The sequence below is a fragment of the Nelumbo nucifera genome, chromosome 1, assembly GCF_055504915.1.
Source record: "Nelumbo nucifera cultivar China Antique chromosome 1, China Antique-T2T, whole genome shotgun sequence".
NCBI classification, from domain to species: Eukaryota; Viridiplantae; Streptophyta; class Magnoliopsida; order Proteales; family Nelumbonaceae; genus Nelumbo; species Nelumbo nucifera.
The window spans coordinates 137,127,615-137,145,094 of record NC_142649.1 but is presented as its reverse complement, the minus strand read 5'-3'; the positions used below and the strand labels follow the sequence as shown (position 1 = coordinate 137,145,094).

Below are 17,480 nucleotides of genomic sequence, written 5' to 3'. Positions count from 1 at the left end.
AGGCAATTCAAGATGTGGTCCTAGAAGAGGCGGTTAGCCATGACCCAATATTCTACAACAACAAAACATGTTGGTTCCTCCATGTTTAGTGGGTTTGGTTCAGTCAAAGCAGAGGCTACCCCTAACTGTTCTAAGGCAAACAGAAGGTGTTGTCTCCAACACTTGTAGTTGGTTCCATTAAAAGGTCCAATCTTTGATAAATCGGGAACTGTTGAGAGTATCTGGTTTCTCATGATGGGGTTAGCGGAGATAGGTTCCATAAATGTGGTTTTAAGATTGTTGGAAAATAATAATAAATAGGATAGAATGGAACTTATCGGTGAATGTTTTCCAAACCAAACTTTAGTAGTGTTGCAGAACTGTGAAGAGGAGATTGAGAATTGCAAAGAAAGGGAGGGATTATTCGTGCTAGTTGGTCACTCTCCTTAAAATCGCACTTGCCCCTACGGTGTAGCTGGGTGATTGCAAATCAGTTGCCAAGATAAAACAACCCACATGCCACTAGTAAACATACACTCACTTACTAAACCTCCATGAACCACAAAAGAGAATGCTCAGGAAAGAAGATAGACTGAGAAATGCGAATTTGTTGGTGTGTAACACACGGGTCGACCACCACTCTATTTATAGTGTTCTCAGTCACCCGAATGGACACAGATGTGTCATTTCAGAGAGAACTGTCTCACAGAGACACAAAACAAATAAGTAGAAGAACTTTGCTCGGTGCGTGTTTTAAACAGAACTTTGAAATTCAAAAGTCAAACAATTTAAAGTGGTCAAAGGCAAAAACATTTCAATGTAGCGTGTGTATACCTACACACGCAACCGCGCCCCATCTTGGCTCGGTGCGCGCATGTGTGAAAAGAACCCCTAACCCCCCTCACATGCATGTAGAGATATATATTGCTCTCCTTCTATGGGTCCCTACCCATAGGAAGAGCAACCCTACTAATATACTCCAAGCCAACTCTTTCCCCAAACAATGTGGGACAAGAGTCTCCTACATGCAAGAGGACGGAAAGAAAGAAAAGACAAAACCAAAACAAAAAGGAGGAGAGGAGATTCTTGAAATTTTGAATCTCCCTCCAACATGTTTTCATTGGTCAAAGTCCTTCTATTATCATGTCTTTCAGACAACATAGATTTTTCTGTAATTTTTTATGATTGTGAATTTAAATTTATATTTATTTTTTAAACTTAGTTTTATTAGCTTACTTGCAGGCAAGCCCAAATGTCTAATCAACCCAAGTCAGACATATATTAGAGTTTGAATCTAATCCTAACAACCATTGCAATTATACAACAAGAACATCTCATCGTGAAGGACAGGAGAGATGTTCCTTGTTTGTCCAAGGGAGCCTCCTCCAATAAAAACTGTTCCAACATGATCTCTATTTGCACATCTCACAGTAAGACTAGGACCCACTAAATATGAGATGTGTGGGCATAGATCATGTTGGAATGCATTGGATTTTTTTTTGTTGGGAGGAGATTCAGACTCAAAGGTGTAGGCCAGGCCAGGCTTGGGCAGATAAAAAATGTTCTTACTACTATGTAAAACCCAGCCCATGAACATCTTAGGTGGTGGTAGTGGTAGTTAGTTGCAAGGATTAAAATTATGCCCAATATGTCACCATATTAGTGTGTATCATGACTCCGGTCGGATCTCCTACCCACGACAACTCTGCCCATGCATAACACCATGTAAGGGCGTGAAATGTTCTTCATGTATGGTTGTGATCTCATGTGGGTAGAGCTGTCGTGGTAGGAGACGGACTCGTGTATCATACGGTATCGGCCAATATGGTCCGATATGCACCAATACAAAGCATATCAAACCCCATTTTGACAACAAGTGTGGATTGAGTTACTCACTATAAAAAAGGCACCTAGCATGATTTGGACTTAGGAATCCAAGTCACCTACCGCCTAAGAGTATATCCATCCTTAACCATTGAGCTACCCTTTATTTTATGATAATAAATGAAATAAATTAACTTTTATTAACATTAATATCGACATACAATTCAAACAAACAACATATACTTATCTTCAAAAACTCCAATTACAAATTAAAAAAAAAATCATATTCAAAATTAGTATTTTATAAACTAATAGAATAAATGATCTATCAAATCCATATTTTTATCAGAAAATGAATTTTAATTTCAAGAAATTTATACAAATAAAAATAGTAATAATAGGTTAATTATTTTATTACTTAAAACTCATAAATTTGCACATGATATGCATCTTAAAATTTTTATAAAGTATTAATTAATATTTAAATTTGCATTAAATAACAATGTGTTTATTATTTACAAAATATTTGAGAATATAATATAAATTGAATCTATCAAATCCACTAACCTACATATATATCAAAAGACTATTTTTTATTTTAAAATTTTATAAAAAAAAATATTAATAATGGAATATTTATTTTAGTAATTAAAATTTATGAGTTTTCATATGATATGTATCTTCAAGACTTTAATAGATTATTAGTTGATATTTTGATTTACATTTTATAATAACATATTTATTATTTACAAAAATAAAAATATTGTTTATCATACATTCGAGAAATAATTTTTTAGTTAACTTTTTTGTTAATGTTAAAAATTATAAATAGAAAAATAGAAAAAAATGATATAATAAGTCAAATATAATAGTTGCATATGTTTTCTACCTTAGAACTTAATAGAAAATAAAATTATAATGGCTTTGTGCATGTATGAATTTATAAAAGTCTATATATAACATGTGTCTTCGACTCTTAATTGATGCATTACAATAAAATTGCATAATATATATGCATCTCACTATATTATTGTAATATATTTCTTCATATATATTTTCAAAGTGTATCTAAGTATTTTCATATTTTCATCCGTATCCATACATTTTCAAAGTGTATCCTTCTATCCATCCTTTGTTCATCACCGTCTCCCACACATTCAACTCCAATGACCCTTTCTCCTTTTCTTCGATTCTTCCATCCTTAAATCCCTGCGTTATGTCACCAATGCAGATTATGACAATGACTGTGTGAGTGTCCATTGATCACTTGATACGAGAAATAGATCATTTAATTTGGACAAAAACTCGAGTAGTCTAAGTCTCTAAGCAAATGCTGTTCATAGATGGGCTTTTGTGGAAGTTTGGGGAGTTGATGTATTGTTACCGTCTTACTGGATGGGTAACGTTGGTTTGCGAAGTGTGGTCACACTCGTTTTTGATAAAAAGGAAATTTGCTTAAAGGGAAATACAAACAACAAATCAAAGCACCAAAAGACACACTCAGACAAGAACAAAAAATACGAACTTGCAAGTAAAAAAAACAATACCGACTCAACTCTCCAAATCAAGGTTTTCAAAACCAACCTGGAATCAGAACCGTTTTGCCACCGATTTCCGGGTTGACAGTTCAACCATTCAGTTCAAATGGATTGCCCATTTCAATTAAAAAATAACTAAAATAAAAACAGCCAAAACCATTGAACAGATCAAACAAGTCAATGGTTTAACTACACAGGTCAATGAATCACTGACCAATTCAAATGTTTTTGGTCAAAAACTAGATTTGGAGTAAAACAGAACCAGTTGCCTGAATGGTTTCCAACCCGAATGATCTAACCATCCGGGTCAACCGCGTTCAAAAACACTGCTCCTCACACCTCACTTCTTCGTCTCCTACTACTTACTAAGCTATAAACTCAAACTGAACTGCAACTTTACAATCGACAAGGACATTTTCCAACAGATCTGGTGGCCGAGACCGCCAACAGCCATTACAATCAAAACCACGCGCAGCTAGAAAGTAAGCAACCCCATTACAAGAGCGAGAAATAATAGACACATTTAAGACTTTAATCCATCCTAACGCCGGACATCTCCATCTATTTTCACCTTCAGTTTCTGGGGGTGGAAGGTTCAGCATTTGAGGGGCTGAACATTCCTGCCGCAAAGCACTCAAGTTGGGGCTAGCATCATTAAAAAAATGATTAAATCATTTTTTTTTCGAGCTAACCAAATTAAACAAGGAGATAAAGCAAAATACATAAGGGACAGAATGAACAGCAAACAGAGAATCAACCACATAAATAAACCAATTATTAATGTTCTATTAAGAGGGAATATTAAGAATACCAAAAAAAAATGTAAGAGGGATTATTAATAAAATTACCACCAACTTGCTGCTAATGCAATACAAGTATACAACAGTGAACAGACTTCTGAAGCATGGATCAAAACTCGCTACTTTTGACGTGGCAAGTTTCAAATGGGATTTAAAGTGAACTCGCCGGGATTTTCCGCGATTCTAGATGCAGACACCAACCCTTCTTAATTTTGGATCGAAACACGTTCTTCAAAAGCAAATTTGGTGACTTAAAATGGGTTTGGTGGGGGTAGGCAGTAATTATACTAATTAGTAATTACACTAAGCAAAAACATAGGCTGCGTTTGGTAATAATAACTTACATATATACAACTTTTGAAAACGCTCCAAGCCTCCCACCAAATAAATCGTGAAGAAAGCACAGAAAAACAAAGCACTAATACTCTATTTGTATCCATATAGGAAAGGAAAATTTTTCATTCCAAAATATTTCAACTATATTTGGATCGTAGTTCATGAATATATTCCTATGCATGAAACAGACGGTACTAGTCCTATGAGTGACCTTCCAAAATGGATTAAATTTGGCTAGACGTCTTTGTCAAAGGAATACATGTGAATAATAAGGCACAACACAATAAAAAAAGGAACGCTCATAAGATAGTCTATCATAGACGCTAATAACCTAATACATCAATTTGGGATAAATATTTACAAAAGACTGGTATAGAATGACTCAAGAATGTTGACGTAGGTCTTCATGCTCGGACTGAGTGTTGGTATCTCCCCAGTTTCCATTAGCAGCATTCTCTGTCATTGTGGCAAAACTCCAAATAGAAACACAGTTCTCATCACCTATCAGAAAGCAGGATGAAGTGAATTACAAAGAGGTTGTAATTAGATACCAAGTATCTTAAGGAAAAAAAAAAAAACCAAAAAACCTGTAAAGTAACAGGGGTGTTGTGCATGTAAAGATACAAAAAGAATCTGCAAACTGCTATTGATGTTGTGCTACAATGTAGAGGTCTAAAACCAACATATTTGAACTACTCCAAATCAAGCATTAGTATTTCTGAGAGTCAAAAAGGTTGTATTTTCATTAGCGGTCAGCTGGGACTGTAAACTACATGAATAAAATAGATACTCATGTTCCTAATACTTTGACAGTCCTAGAAAGAACCAGTAATACATAACTTCTCTTTCCCTGTTGATAAAAGCTGTATTGCCTTCTGTAAATTCCTCTCAATAAATATCATTGTTGTCTCAAACAATACAATTATTTGCCCGAACATGGTGCTGGAGGAAATCTATTCAGAAGCTGAATCCTGGTAAATTTGGGTACGGTTTTCAATCACAAAGTCCCAACATAGACGCAGGAAGCTCCTGCCTTAATTGTTCTTCCATGTCCATTGTAACTGCATTATCCAGCCCCCTTTTTTGGATAAGTTTCTTTCCATTCCTTCTTGGTTCTTGATGTTGGTGAGAATCTAAGTTTGTAATTTGGCTGGACACCAATTAAATACTGTAGGATATTAAATCATAAGAAGTTTTTGACTTATTTTTACCAAAAAATACTGATTTGGCTAGACATTTTTCACAATCTAGATACTCTGTTAGTCATATATTTTTTTAATTGACCTCCAACTAGCCTGCAAAGCTTGTTTTCCTCTTCACCTATTGAATGCTCAACGAAAAGATCAAGAATTATGTGGAGATGCGCAAGAGCTGCTGTTTGTTGGACATTATGGGAGGAAAGAAATGCAAGGATCTTCTCGGAAAAGGAGAGAGGCTTGGAAAATATGGTTGAATTGATTCATATAAGAGTAATACACTGGCTGAAGACAATGAAGGAATTCACAGATTTTTCAGCAAATGATTTGCTAAGTGGAAAAAAGATGCTAGCTCAGTTACAAGGAAGAAGAATTTGAATCTCATGTGGAACCCTCCACCTCCTGGGTTTATCAAACTAAATTTTGATGGCAGTAGCATGGGGAATCCAGGGCCTTCGGGTATTGGGGGGTCCTAAGGGATGAGAGAGGTAATGTAATAGCTTTGTTCTCTAGTCCAATTGGAGTGGGAGACTCCTTGAGGGCTGAGGTGTTAGCAATGTTGGAAGGGGTGCAAAGAGCCAAAGAAATTAAAGTTAAGAAACTGATTATAGAAGGAAATTCTGCGGTTGTTGTGGATTGGCTGAAAGAAGACACTTTCAAGATGTGGAGCTACAGCAATGAGAAAAGAAAATTCAAGTGGCTGATTAAGGATATGAAAGTCCTATGTACTAGGGTTAAAAGAAATGCTAATTCCTTTGCTGATGGATTGGCTAGGCAAGGAGTTTTTAGAAATTCTGGGTTTTGGGCTCAATTGTAAGGTTTTGAGTGTTTAATTCAGATGTATTTCTGTTCTGGGGAGTTAAGATTCTTTAGCTCCTCTTCCCTGTAACTTTTTTCCAATATTAATGAATTCTGTGGTTATTGATAAAAAAAAAATATATTTTTTAATTGACCGAGTAATATTTCCTGTAACGAAGCATCACCATGTATCTTATTTATTGTATTTCATAGCTTGTTAACTTCCTTATGCCAAATAAAGAATAGGTTGTTGACCTGAGATTAGATATCTTGGTTCGCTTTAACCATATTCTCTTTACAATAAAAACATACTTAGTTTGAAAGTTGAATCATAGCCCTATACTCTTATAACTCGAAATCAAACAAATCCATTTATTGTGAATTATGCAACAAAAATTGGATTTATCTCCAGAAAATCTATTGTCACAATTAAAAGCAGGTAAGTTTTATGCAGTTCCCTTTGGATTGCTTGAATTCCAAGAAGATGATGATATTTCATTCGGATGCACACGCCTACCTCCACTACCAAAAGAGAAGAAAAGGATTGGGTTGGCAGGGAAATACCAATTAAGTTCAAATCATTATCACAACTATCAGGCATGCCAAATCTCCGGTGTCCTGATGATGAAGCAGCAATAGGCAAAAATGGATGGAAAGAGAAACCATTTACAGTATCTGTGCATACATGTAATGAATGGGTTAAAAATAGGATGCAACATAGGAAAAATGCACACAAATATAGACAACAAATGCCCATTTCTGATATTGAAGCAATTAAATAGGCATACCATATGCAGCTTGAAAGCTTGCTACCCATTGTCCAGTTTGAAGATCATAAATGTGAACCTGACCATCCTGGAATCATAGTGACGAAATAAATTGATTTTACATCTGTTGCTTAGAGTTATTTGGTTTCACTTTATTCTGCTCAACAAGATAGACAAGATACTACCTGCCCACCTGTACCAAGATGATGACCACAGGGCTCGATATCAAATAATATCCGCTGGTTTGTTTGCTCTGATGATCTGTATAACCTGATTGAATGGGCCAATGAATTGACAAAAGAATGTAAGAATTTCAGACCTGTATGGAGGAAACTGATTACCACTATTTCATTATATGCTTGCATTAAACATGCATTAATCAAAACAGAACATTATATAGGTCATACCCTTGCCTTAATAAATGAATGCATATTTAAGATGATGACTGCATTGTACAAAATCAGCAGTTCCTGTTGCAAAATTACACTACAATCTATAGAATGATAAATTCCTATTTTCAACACCCACACATAACAAAGGTTTACTCTAATTGAGATGTTCAATCTGGAGGATAAAGATCTAGCTTCCCTAATCTAGTCTCTGAGAATTCAATCACCATGGGAAGTTGGGAACCATCAAGCATAGTGATGCAGGAGCTGAAGAGGAAAAATTGGAATTTTATGAAATTTTATGCATTTCTGTATTTTTGGACAGTAAGGATATTTTTGTCATTTTGCAATTTTCTGTGGGGTCCAATGATAGGGTTTAATTTGTCTATTTATAGTTTGTTTATGTTTAAAATTTCAGAGGCATTGCATAAGTAGGATTAGAGTCGTTGAGTCTTCTTTGAATTGAAATAGGATATGACAGCTTAGTTTGAGTCCTACTAGGATTATTGAGTCCAACGGTTTGACTCCTTAGAATATTATGAGTCTAACAGTTTGACTCCTTAGACTATTATGAGTCTAATAGTTTTCACTCCTAGGGTTATTATGAGTTTAGAGTCTATAAATATGTATGGACGTTTTAGACAAAGGCAATGGAGTTTATTGAGTTTTCTTCAACTTATGCTAGCTATGGTGAGAAATTCCCATGCCCTAGAGTGATTCTAGGCACCCTGTGAGTGATTCCAGGTATTTTCTCTCTTCTTTCTCTCCCTATTTTCTCTCTTGTTCCTTCAAGAAGCCATTACAGCCATCAACAGCCATAAAACTCTGATCAAGAAGACCATTCAACATTCTCTAAGGACTAGAACTGAGCTGGTCCTACGTCAATTTGGTATCAGAGCTAATGAATTATTCACTCTGTTCTCACAAAGTGACCAATTCTATAGGCCTAGGGTATCTTCTAAACAATCTTACAGGTCTAGAATCAGTGATGATTGGGTTTCTGAACCATATGAAGGGTCTTTGGTTGACTTATTTGAGAAGATGGTGGAAGGAAACAGATCTAATAATGTTGGCTACGGGAGTAAGGTTTTCAAACATGTTAGGAGAGAAAGGGAAATACTAGATTTCAAAGGAGATGATGATCCGCAAGCATTCTTTGATTGGGTTGTTGAACTAGAAGAATATTTTGATTGACATGATATGTTTGACAAACAAAGGATTAGATTTGCGTGCATGAAGCTAACAGGTCATGCTAAATTATGGTGGAGAACTCTTGAGCAACAACTAGAAAATAGAGGTGATGATCCAATTAGTACATGGGCAGAGATGAAGAGGTGTTTGCAAGAAAAGTACATCCCACTAGACTTCCATGATGGTCTATATATGGAGCATAGTTTTCAAGGTGCCAAGGTGAGGCTAGGTGATAGGGGGGCGCCTTGTCGCCTAGGTGGGCGCCTAGGTGATGGATTTTTTTAAGTAAAACCATATATCCTAGGGTAGTTCCCTAGGTTCCATAACCATCTTTCCTTAATAATTATTCAGAATTTTCATAAGAGAAGTATAAATTTCATGTTTAAGTCTACAAAATCAACATTTTATGAGAAGAAAAAGAACAAAGGAAAGAAAATTCAAAAAATATAGGGGCTGAACCCCTACTTTTGTTATAGGAAAGAAGAAAAGAAAAGGTAAAAGAAGATGTGGAAGAAGAAAATGTGTTGATTAGACAAAATTTTAAGTTCTTCCCTTGCTTATTGGTTCAAGTTTTGAAAATTGAGGGTTCAATCAAGGATCAAAATTTCGATACAATACACCCCGTATTGGGTGTATTGTATTGTATCTTTGGGGTCCCAATAGACCTGTTTACAGGTGTTTCCGGGAACCCATTTTTTTAAATAATATATATATATATATATATATAAATAGGGGAAGGTGTATTGATACTTTGAACCATGGGTTCAATACAGCAGTTAGCAATGTTTGAATTGATGAAACTCTAACAAAATAAGAAAATAATAAAAATGAATTAGTATATAAACACATAAAATGAATATTCTAGTTTAATAATGTCTATTTTATAACTATAATGTTAAAAAAATAAAAATGTAAAAGTATTTTATAACCCAGTGCAGAAAACTGCTTGGCGACTGGGCGAGGCGAGCCTCCAAGGGCACCTTGTCGCCTAGGCGTCGCCTTGACAACTATGATATGGAGCTAACTAATTTCGAGCAAAAGAAGAAGCAATAGGTTACAACAAAGAACTTGAAGTCAAGGGGAAGAAGGTACAAAGTTGAAAAGAAAGTAGATGATTCCTTGCATGTTGACGTCTATCCTAGAGCTGAAGTTGAGAATGAAGCTAAAGAAGAGGAATTTCAAGCTATAGAAGTTGTAGATATTAAAAATCAAGAGGGTGCAGGCCAAGAAAAATAGAAATTGCTAGAATTTCCAACACCCATGATCAGCTTGAGGTTAATGATCAAGAAGAAAATGGAAGTGGAGAAAGTTAAAGAAATTCAGGTGCAAGATACAAATGTGCTAATTGTAGTAGATCCTGGTAAGGAAGTAAGTGACTTTACCTTTCAAGTTCAACTAGAACCAATTCAAGAATTACAACCTGACATAGCACAAGTTCCACCAACATCAACAATGGAAGGAGTCCTAGAGATTGTTGAAGAACCAAGGATAGGAAAACACATAGAGATGGTGATTCCTAAGCTAGAGGTTGAAGGAAAAGTTCCAGTTGAAAGTTTGGATAAGCAAGGGGAAGATTCATCACAATCGCTAGTTGATGAATCAAGTGTTCAAGAAACTAATGTTATTGGTGATCTAACAAAGATGGTTATGGAGGGTAGTGTTTCTGAAATACATTTCTTTCAAGATCCTTCTCTAGTTCTGTGTGTGGGCTCTACTCTACAGTCCGAGCATGTGCTGTGGGAAGTCCTACTCCTTTTGTAATTGGGGCATATCAACTTTTCACCCTCAAGTTCTTCAAAACTCGAGGATGAGTTTTTTTGAATTGGGGGGGAATGATGCAGGAGCTGAAGAGGCAAAATTGGAATTTTATAAAATTTTATGTATTTCTGTATTTTTGGACAGTAAGGGTATTTTTGTCATTTTGCAATTTTCTGTAGGGTCCAATGATACGGTTTAATTTTTCCATTTATAGTTTGTTTATGTTTAAAATTTCAGAGTCATTGCATAAGTAGGATTAGAGTTATTGAGTCTTCTTTGAATTGAAATAGGATATGACAGCTTAGTTTGAGTCCTACTAGGATTATTGAGTCTAACAGTTTGACTCCTAAGACTATTATGAGTCTAACAGTTTCACTCCTATGGTTATTATGAGTTTAGAGTCTATAAACATGTATGGACGTTTTACACAAAGGCAATGAAGTTTATTGAGTTTCCCTCAACTTATGCTAGCTATGGTGAGTGATTCCCATGCCCTAGAGTGATTCTAGGCACCCTGTGAGTGATTGCAGGTATTTTCTCTCCCTATTTTCTCTCTTATTCCTTCAAGAAGCCATTACAGCCATCAACAGCCATAAAACTCTGATCCAGAAGACCATTCAACATTCTCTAAAGACTAGAACTGAGTTGGTCCTACATCACATAGCCTATCACGATCTGGGAGTCAGCCTAAACAAATTAATCAAGAGAAAATATCCACAGTTCTTGAAGCAAGGGTAATATCTGAGCTCTAAAGGAATTTATTATCAATGGAACCCTACATGGTCTCTGAAAACTTCCCCAATGCTTGAGAGGCCTGGATTGCCCAGAGAAAAATCACCAAAGTAGAGCTTTGGAGCTCCCTGTAAAAGAGTGGTCCACAGATGCAAGTAGCTTGCTTGTACAAGGAAGAACTTGCAACTGCCTACAATCCTCTTAACCATAGAATATGCAGAACAATAATTCAATATTTGAAGTTGTCCCTATAGTGAAAACCCAATGGGAAGCCTTGATGGTAATGAGGTCCTATCACAAGCTCAGCCTTGTGTTTCTCATCAAGACCCTAGTTTTCTTCTTTTCCCCCATATGCTCCATGCCATAGTTGCTTTGGTGGATCTCTATAGTCTTCTCCCTCCCCATGGCAGGAAAGGAAAATTAAACTTAGAAATGCATCTAATATCATGCAGGTACAGAGGCATTAAAAGGTTTTTCACAACAGATGAAGAAAGGGCTAACAGTTTCCCTATTTATCTTGCAAAGAATGCATAAATCATGGGCCAATTTTCATGACTTGTGCCTTTTGTGGAACATTTACAAGTATTGATCTTTATAACTTCATGGTGTATTGTATTGCCTTGCCTTTTGGCAGTAGCTCTCTAGGTGGAACTAGACCCAGTCATCTAAATCCAAGGAAAGCATGGAGTTCAAGGTGTTATCAACAAGAATTTTAAATGAAAAGGAAAACAAAAAAGATTAAAAGACTGCTGACTGCCCAAACTCTGCTCAAAACCAGATAGATTTGATTAATGGAGACGTCTAGAAGGGAGTTTAAGAAAGAAATAGAATTTTGATAGTTGCAGTCTAGAAAATCCTAGAAAATCAGGGATTGGAGGTGTATTCAGGAATCAGGATGGCTTTTCTGGAGCACTTGGTTTTTGTAGAGATAATGGGCTGAATGGGCCTTAGTTTCTTTGTTTTTTCTTTATGTTTATGACTTGTGTTAGTAGGTAGTGGGCCTTAGTTATGGACCTGTTTTCTTGTTTTTTATTGCTGTCTTTAGTGATGGATGCCCTACTAAGGGCACTGAGGCACTCATGTAATTGTCCTTATTTTTTACAACAAAAGAATAAAAGAGATCATTGGGGGCTGAAGAGGGGTCTTAGAACAACTCTCTCTTCTTCTTCCTTTTCTTCCATCTTCTTCCTCCATCACTTCTCTCTCTTCAATCTCCTTTTCTCCTATTTTTTTCTTCTAGTTCAGATTATTGCAGGTGTGCTTTACAACTTTTTTAGCAACTCAATTAGAGCTGAACTACTGGCATCTCTTCAAGGCCTTAGACTGGCAAGAACATCAGATTTCTGGGAGCTAATTATATAAGGTGATCAAGTATAATTTTTGCTTGGCTGTCAGGCACTGGAGAGGGACCTTGGAGGCTTAGAAACATGATTAGAGAAGCAAGATCTCTATTTTTTCTGATCATAAAATGAAAAAAAAAAAAAAGAAAAGCAAGATCTCTAGTTTCAGGTTCACATATTTGGCTACCCACATCCGCTAACTCAGGTGCAGATTCTTTGGCTAGAAAAGATGCCAATAGACAGTCCCTGGTTTGGGGCACCCTCTGACCTGAGCTTGAACGCCTGTATAACATGCAGGGGAGCAGCAAAGGGCTTGCTCCATTTGACCAGATTGTACTCATTGTATTGATACTATATATAATATATTTACTATATTTTCTGTCTTGCAATCAATTTATTGTAATGAATAAACAAGAAAAAGAAATTACATCTAGGGTTTCATAATCTCTAAGAAATCAAAGCCCCCATAGGGGCATGCAGGAATATTCATAAACAGAGGAATGTAGTGGCATTTTTAAGAATTGGTGTAGAGCCCAGGAGTCTAATGCAAAGGAGGGGGTGTCGCCACGCAGATCCATGTTCCATAAAGATCCTAATCCATACAAAAGGATTGAACCGTTGACTTCAAAGGGTAAACCCAGTATTGCATGGATTCTCCTAAATGGATGATGTGTCCATGTCAGACACGAATCAGAGTCCACCACTTCAAAGATTCCTCAGGACACTTCTATGTAACATTTCCTCTTTATTTCCTAGTTTATGTGGCATAAATAAACAGCTAATGTACAATTATACAATATAAATGCCATGTCTCATATTAAAAATTACTTGGTAACAAAGGCAACATTTTAAATCCCTTTTCTACAGTTAGAATTCAAAAATATGAACTACTTTAATAATATATACTTTTCCATAAACATGTCCGCAAGTCCATGTTTCTTATTTTTTCAAGACAGACTCTTGGATACATGTTGAATTCCCAACTCCAGTGTCCATGTCCATTCAACAACGAGCAAACCAAGGTAACCGTCCTTGCAGATCACACATCTCACCCAGTTTGCCTCCAAACCATAAATAATTATGACTAGGAGCAAGGACCATCAGCACATGAATATGGATCATATGTAATGGACGAAGGGCATGTTCATTAGTCTGCTTTTGGATAGAAATCCCATTCTCAAACAGTACCCAAGACATACTACTAAATAGCACCCTCGACATACTACTAAATAGCACAAACAAATCCACCAAGGCATTGATATACCCTGAGCTTCAAAGAGTACCAATGTCAAGGCACAAACAAATCAACCAGCCGCCATCGACATACTACTAAATAACACTGATTTACTTCTCCATCCTCTACCCTATCTTTTTTTTAAATGAAATTATTTTCATTGGAATTTGTAATATCATTTCACAACCATTGCCACCAATGTCATCTAGATAACAAACACCATCATCTTGGTAATGCCCGTTCAACCCAATTCAATGTAAGGACAAGAACAAAAGCATGAATCACCCTCATTGTTGAGGCTCCTTCGGTCCCTAAACATCTGAAGAAGCTTCTTACCTACCACAATCTTCCCCTCAAGCTCTTATAAGAAGCACATCTATCACATTTTTCATGGCTCATGTCTATTCAACAAGTAGAGTGATGTTGGATCCAGTTAATCAAAAATATAGCCATTTTTTAAATAGTTTTCGTAATCATATTTTACAAAAATAGATTGTTGAATGATACAGGATGGATTAGAAAGGAATTTTATGTGGATTATCAAAATTTACTTGAACTTAATAGTTCTTTTTTACATATTGTATACAAAATATTCCTATTGAATGCTTATACAAGTGGGAAACAAGAAAACATAGGATTAGGAATGGACATATTCATGGAAAAGCTTGTACAAGTGGGAAGACTATCTAAGGCGAAGAAATGGTCCAATGCAAGTTGAGTGGTCTACAAGAGCTAGAGACAGACCAAAAAGGACATGGGTTGAAGGCTTCAAGTAATGAAAAATGCTTTTTTTTTCTTGATAAATAATGAGAAATGATTTGAAGCTCCATAGTTTACAGAGACCACCATGCTAGAAATGCATCAATCCCCCAGCTTTGGTGTTCCAAAAAAAAAAACACAGTTCCTGGTTACTCCATCTCTTGCGAGAGCATCAGCTAAAGTTTTGGCTGATCAAGGTATCCACTTAAACAAGCAGTTCAAATTGTCAGGCCTTCAAGAGATCATGATGCCAACAATAAAGCTTCTTGATCGCCAGATGGAGTGCCCAAGAGCCTCCATTTTTCTTCTCCATCCAGCATATCACCACTCTGCAGTCCCCTTATACAATCAGGGTTGATCACCTCAGGAAGCAGGCTATTGTCAGGCCTTCAAGGAGTTATGAATCTCAGCTCTCAAGTAATTACCAACACTTATCAGTCCTGTGAAGCTCTCAAAGATGTTGCCATTATGATCTCTTACTTCATTCCATATTCCTGAGGGCACTGGATTGCCAAGAGAGCACCCATTACAGTTTAATTTTAATCTCCCAATCTCCAGAGCTTTCCAAATGGTAGTGACACAATTTTCTTTAGGCAAAACTTGGCATGGAAGCCCATCCCTTTAGAATATCATCCATCTATAGAGCTTTAAATTCTTTTCTTGTGAACATCCAGTAAGCTGTCTTCATCATGCAATTCTCTATTATGGTGTCTTCCTCTTTAGCTTTATTGTCAAAGATTCTTGATTTATCCAACTATTCTTATATATAAGCACTTTCGTATGCCGAAAAAAAGAACTAAGAACTGTGGAAAATCACAAAATTCATGCACATCAATAAGAATACACCATATCAACAACAAAAATCTCCCAGAAACTAGGCATTTGATTTGGGTTTGGAATTATCCATGAGAATATACATTACACATTAATGTTTTAGAAAGGAATCAGACATAAATTATTGTTAAACCCTTTTTCCAAAACCTTTTACTAGACTAATAATGACTAATTCCGGAGAAAACAATCATACTTGTACACAACATCAAGTGTATTGCGTATATCCCAGCAGTATATATAAGGATCCTGCAAGGAATTCAAAAACAAGTCAACAGAAATTTATGAGATAAAATATGCACAGCGGAACACATCAACCATCCATCCACGCAAACAGGATTACTCAGAAGAAAATGAAAATGATAATAAGTAGTTCTGTGTAGACATCATAAGGATAAGGTACTGGGGCAGTAAAATCTAGGATGAAGAAAAAAGTGTTAATCAATTGATAGTCAGATGATACAGTACATTGTAATCTTTGATTAAATCAGTGAATATCAGATACTCAAAATATGTCAGTAATCACTGCCATCAAATTTCAACCTTCCTTGCCCACTTAGCAAATCCATACATTTTGATCCTGTCAGTTCTTTATAATCATATTGATGACCATTCAAAGAGGTACAGATACTTAGATATCTGCCAATGTAAAAGGGCTTGGAGAACTTTATGCATCTCAAGTAGTAGGTCCCACTCTTAGCAGCTTGCTTGTATAATTCATTTTCTTTAGTCTCAAGATTGGCCCATGGATTCTCCTGTTCAAAATAGGGTATCTTTTTTTTTTTAAATAACGCCTCCGTCTTACCTGTCTAATTTATTTACCTCCTGTTTTTTCCCTTTGAACATCTTGCTATCTCATCTTCTTTACAACAAATTTTCATTTTCAACATAAAGAAAAGTTCTTAAGCAAGACTAACTGAATGAGGAGGTGTGAAGCCCAAGCTCTGATGAAGAGGCTCCCTTTCCTATACATCCTTGCAGAAAACAGGGAAGCAAAAATAATTGATTCATGTGAACTGAAGAAGGAGGTTGTCTTGTTTCCCGGTTCTCAACTCTAAGGAGTCTGAGTGATTAGGGAATAGAGGAGATTGTGTCTTACCTATCTAATTTATTACCTCCTGTTTTTGCCCTTTGAACATCTTGCTATCTCATCTTCTTTTCAACAAATTTTCATTTTCAACATAAAAAAAAAGGTCTTAAGCAAGACTAGCTGAATGAGGCGGCGTCCCAAGCTCTGATGGAGAGGCTCCCTTCTCTATACATCCTTGCAGAAAACAGGGAAGCAAAAATAATTGATTCATATGAACTGAAGAAGGAGGTTGTCTTGTTTCCCGGTTCTCAACTCTAAGGAGTGAGTGATTAGGGAATAGAGAAGATTGTGTCTTTACTAAATCTGCTTAGCATAACATTTCCAAATCCAGATCAAGATGATTTGAGAAGCTGGAAATGGGAGAAATCTAAGATATTCTAGGTTAAATCTATGTACAAGCAGTTGGCTAATGATCAATTTTCAGCCTCCCCCACAAGGAAGTTTGGTTATCCCATATTCCTTCCAAAGTGGCCTACTGTGGTCTGTGCTGCTAATAAATGCCTCACTAGGGACAATTTAATAACAAGAGGGGTAACATCCAACCAGAAGCTTGTGTACTTTGTGGGAGAGACAGAGAAACCCCCATGCATTTATTTATTCCTGCAATGTACAATGGTGAATCAGATTTGTTCCTATTTCAGTAGCTTGTTTAATCTTTCTTGGTGCTTGCCAGAAAGGTTCCCAGACCATTTGTACTACTGGAAAGTGAAAGGACTAAACAAAAAAGGAAGAAAAACCATGGAGTACTATTCCTGCTGCAGTGTCGTGGTATATTTGGAAGGAGAAGAACCAGAGAATATTTCAAAATCAAAGCTGTTCAGTGGATGAGTTAATCAAAAAGATATTGGGTTCCACTCATTCTCGGCTGGCTGCTACCTGCTATGGATCAGTTCAGCAATCTCTCCCACCAAAGCTTTT

General features: G+C 36.3%; 1 protein-coding gene across 9 annotated transcripts in view; it reads right to left on the bottom strand.

The window, feature by feature from the left end:
* Positions 1–4,570: 4,570 nt before the first annotated feature.
* LOC104612275 (Transducin/WD40 repeat-like superfamily protein) overlaps positions 4,571–17,480 on the bottom strand; it is a 48,269-nt gene continuing 35,359 nt past the window's right edge. For 5 of the 9 annotated variants that reach the window (XM_010279639.3, XM_088894437.1, XM_019200247.2 and 2 more), the window contains 5 exons: positions 15,669–15,721; positions 7,424–7,508; positions 7,260–7,326; positions 7,036–7,146; positions 4,571–4,978 (listed from right to left, as the gene is read on the bottom strand). In XM_010279639.3, the coding sequence (XP_010277941.1) occupies positions 4,860–4,978; positions 7,036–7,146; positions 7,260–7,326; positions 7,424–7,508; positions 15,669–15,721 (435 nt within the window). In that variant the 3' untranslated portion in view covers positions 4,571–4,859. The remainder of the gene's footprint in view (positions 4,979–7,035; positions 7,147–7,259; positions 7,327–7,423; positions 7,509–15,668; positions 15,722–17,480) is intronic. The other 4 variants (XR_016080236.1, XM_088894436.1, XM_010279637.3 and 1 more) reach the window with 1 other exon arrangement.